The sequence below is a fragment of the Saccostrea echinata genome, unplaced genomic scaffold (genome assembly GCF_033153115.1).
Source record: "Saccostrea echinata isolate AGI-Se365-2 ecotype Australia unplaced genomic scaffold, CSIRO_AGI_Sech_v1 ptg000009l, whole genome shotgun sequence".
In the NCBI taxonomy this organism is placed as follows: Eukaryota; Metazoa; Mollusca; class Bivalvia; order Ostreida; family Ostreidae; genus Saccostrea; species Saccostrea echinata.
In genome coordinates, this window is record NW_026889758.1 from 28,357,890 (window position 1) to 28,360,907 (window position 3,018).

At 34.1% G+C, this 3,018-nt stretch overlaps 1 protein-coding gene across 1 annotated transcript; it reads left to right on the forward strand.

Moving 5' to 3' along the window:
* Positions 1–626: 626 nt before the first annotated feature.
* On the forward strand, positions 627–2,402 carry LOC133182620 (uncharacterized). Its single transcript, XM_061317467.1, has 4 exons — positions 627–651; positions 986–1,482; positions 1,644–1,944; positions 2,140–2,402. The coding sequence occupies exons 1-4, from the start codon at positions 627–629 to the stop codon at positions 2,346–2,348; spliced, it is 1,032 nt and encodes a 343-aa protein (XP_061173451.1). The 3' UTR covers positions 2,349–2,402.
* The last annotated feature ends 616 nt before the right edge of the window (positions 2,403–3,018 follow it).

Below are 3,018 nucleotides of genomic sequence, written 5' to 3' on the forward strand. Positions count from 1 at the left end.
TGGTAACCTCCGTGTATATTGTAACATGAACTGTAAGCAAAGCATCGATTCTGACTAACTGACCATGAATAGAAGAAACTTCGTGATAACTTTACGTACTTATACATGTACATGAGTCATGTCATAAATATCCTTTGTGTTTAAACCAAGAAAGTAAATCAATTAAAAAGATACTATAATGAAGCCAAGCTAGGGGTTGAGTGAAAAATTCAACTGAAATAATTGTATCATAGAAGCAAAACCTGTAAGCTTACACGAAAATCTCCTTCTAAACTTTTCAGTATCCTGTTACTTACACAAGAAACTGACACAAAGGTTTACATCAATGAGAACTGCTTGTGCTGTTAAAGTATTTGGTTATTACAACTGCTAGATAGATAAAAAATCATTTTTTTTTCTTCATTTTTAGATGTTGCACTCGATGATCTTCAAAAACTTCGTCCACTATCATGATTATCAATCAATAATTTAATTTTGTTTGTATTCTTGCATCTGATTGGTTAATATCCAAAAAGGAACACAAATTATTTCTGTATAACCTGGTTTGGTATGGGGACACATCCCCCTGACAACCAGCTGGATTATCTGTATCCATACAATCCTCTCATTTCCAGTCCTCGAGATTCATGGAAAATTCCAGATGTAATAAACGTACCTTTAACTTCAAACGATAATTCGCTGTTACCACATGTAAAAAAGCTGCTAGGCCTATGTATCAGTTTTTACCTCCCCTTGCTTCCCATCACTTCCGTAACGGTTACTAAGGTTGTATTATTGAGCGGCAAATTTGAACTAATAAAAAGCAACGAAATTTTACACCCATAGTTATTTCATGATTTTAAAATTAAATTATAAGGAATGACTCTAATTCTTGGCCAAATTATTCGAGTATAACCTGGTTTGGGTCAGTTTACGCTGTTTTATAATCCGCTTCGCGGTTATACTCGAATAATTTGGCCAAGAATTAGAGTCATTCCTAAATTAGAATTCAATACAGGGTTTAATCTTATCATAGGAAGCAATGGTAGTGGGAAGTCTGTGATCTTTGAAATCATAAGACGTTGTTTGTCCACTAAATTGAGTGCAACCATAACCTCTACCTATGGCGAAAGTAAAGTGTCATTCGCTGTATGTAGATATGTCAATGTGTCTGCAGATCTAAATACCATGCTATCTGGAATATACAAGCAACTGGGAGACGAACCGAAGCAAACTACATATGTTAAATTTGTCATATTCCAATCCAGTGAAAAGCAGTATACTTGTTGTGCCAATAAGTATGCTTGCAAAGAAAGGAATATTTTATCGGAAGATACGATCATGTCATCAGAAAATATATACGTCACTGAAAAGAAAACACCAAATATTTATATTTTTTTGAAACTCGGAGTAGTTCCAAAACGTAAAGATGAAGATGCCGTTGAAAAAGAGATTATCAATTTATTCAATGAATGTGACTTTCAACAAAAATGGGACAAAAATGTAGACTAGCAATGTTGGACGATAATTTTGTGGCAACCTTTCCTATGCGATCCATCGGTCCATCACAATGGACTGAAAATGATAGAGTAAATGCAATCTTACATATGGAAAATGAAATGATAACCAATGAAAGAGCAGAGATTTTTCATTTTCTATTTGAGAAAGGCATGAAAGGTTTTAATAAACAATTATTTGAGGAAACACTGTGGAAACTCACTAATCCAAAAAAAAAATACACGCTTAGTCTAGAGGAAATTAATGAAAGTAATGTGTTAAGAAAGTTGGTAAATATTAACGGCAAAGGTTTAATAAGGGCCCCAGAAGGTGTAATAGAGGCAGTGCAATTCGCTCTGATATACTTTTGTAGAGATTACTACACGATATGTTTAGAGGTACCAGATAGAGGCATGCACTCGCACATGGTAGAACGCTTAAGGGATGTCATTTACAGATCAAAAAAAAGTTTTTGTTTTAATTTCCCATAATATTTCTTTTGTGAGTCGTGGAACATTGCAACATAGCCACATCTGCGTTCCAGAGAGATTAACTGCAAACAAATCATTGCATCGTGGGATTTTGTTCACTGACTTGGACGCCTCTCCAGTTACTAATATCCAGAAACGTGATGGCACTGATGATTTGAAAAAAAATTTCTTTTTTCTTCTAAAAGTCTATGCGTTGAAGGAAAAGAAGACAAAATTCTGATAAATGCAATTTTTGACTACCTGGTAGAGCACATAAAAGAAGATGAAAATTATTTTATTTTTGGCGATTTACAAATTAGTCGTGAGGAAATTCAGTATTTTTCAAGCCATCAAAAGGTTGCATTCGGTTCATACACGATGGAAGGAACGGTTCGACGATGACGTAATAAAATTAAATTGAACTGCACAAGTCTGTTAGATTTAGATGCATTTGTCAGAATTTCGAACAGAGAGAGAAAGGAAATAAAAATAATTCTTGAAGACGACGAATCCACATATTATAAGGAAGCATCGTCTTTCAAAGATCTTGTCACCTTCGACAAAGATAAAAATGGATTCGAAAAACTGGCTGAGGTAAAGGAAGGAAAGGGAATATTCTTCTGGAGGGTAGGGCGTCTGGAGAAAGTTATACTGCAGTCTTTGACAAAAACCCAAGTTGATAAACATTTCAATGAAAACCAAGATTTGAGTGTGCGTCATCTTTCAGAATATGAATTTGCTAATAAGAATGATAAAAAAACAGGTGAAACTTCACCTTCTTGGATTCAAAAGAAGTGAATTCAGTGATCTGGTGAAAGATTTAATAGAAACATCAGAAATAATAAGATTCTTTCAATTCATGAAGCGAAGATTCAACAAAGAAGCTCTGCAGGAAAGTGAAAACATTTCTTGAACTGAATTTCTTGTGATAAAATGTGTTGTTTTTTTTCAAAACGTACATGTAATATAACATAATTGAATCAAACTTATGCTAATTATGAGCTCTCAGGTCCAGTCTTTGTCATACACAAAGAATCTGAAACAATACGACCAAGAGCTTCATGGTATTTCT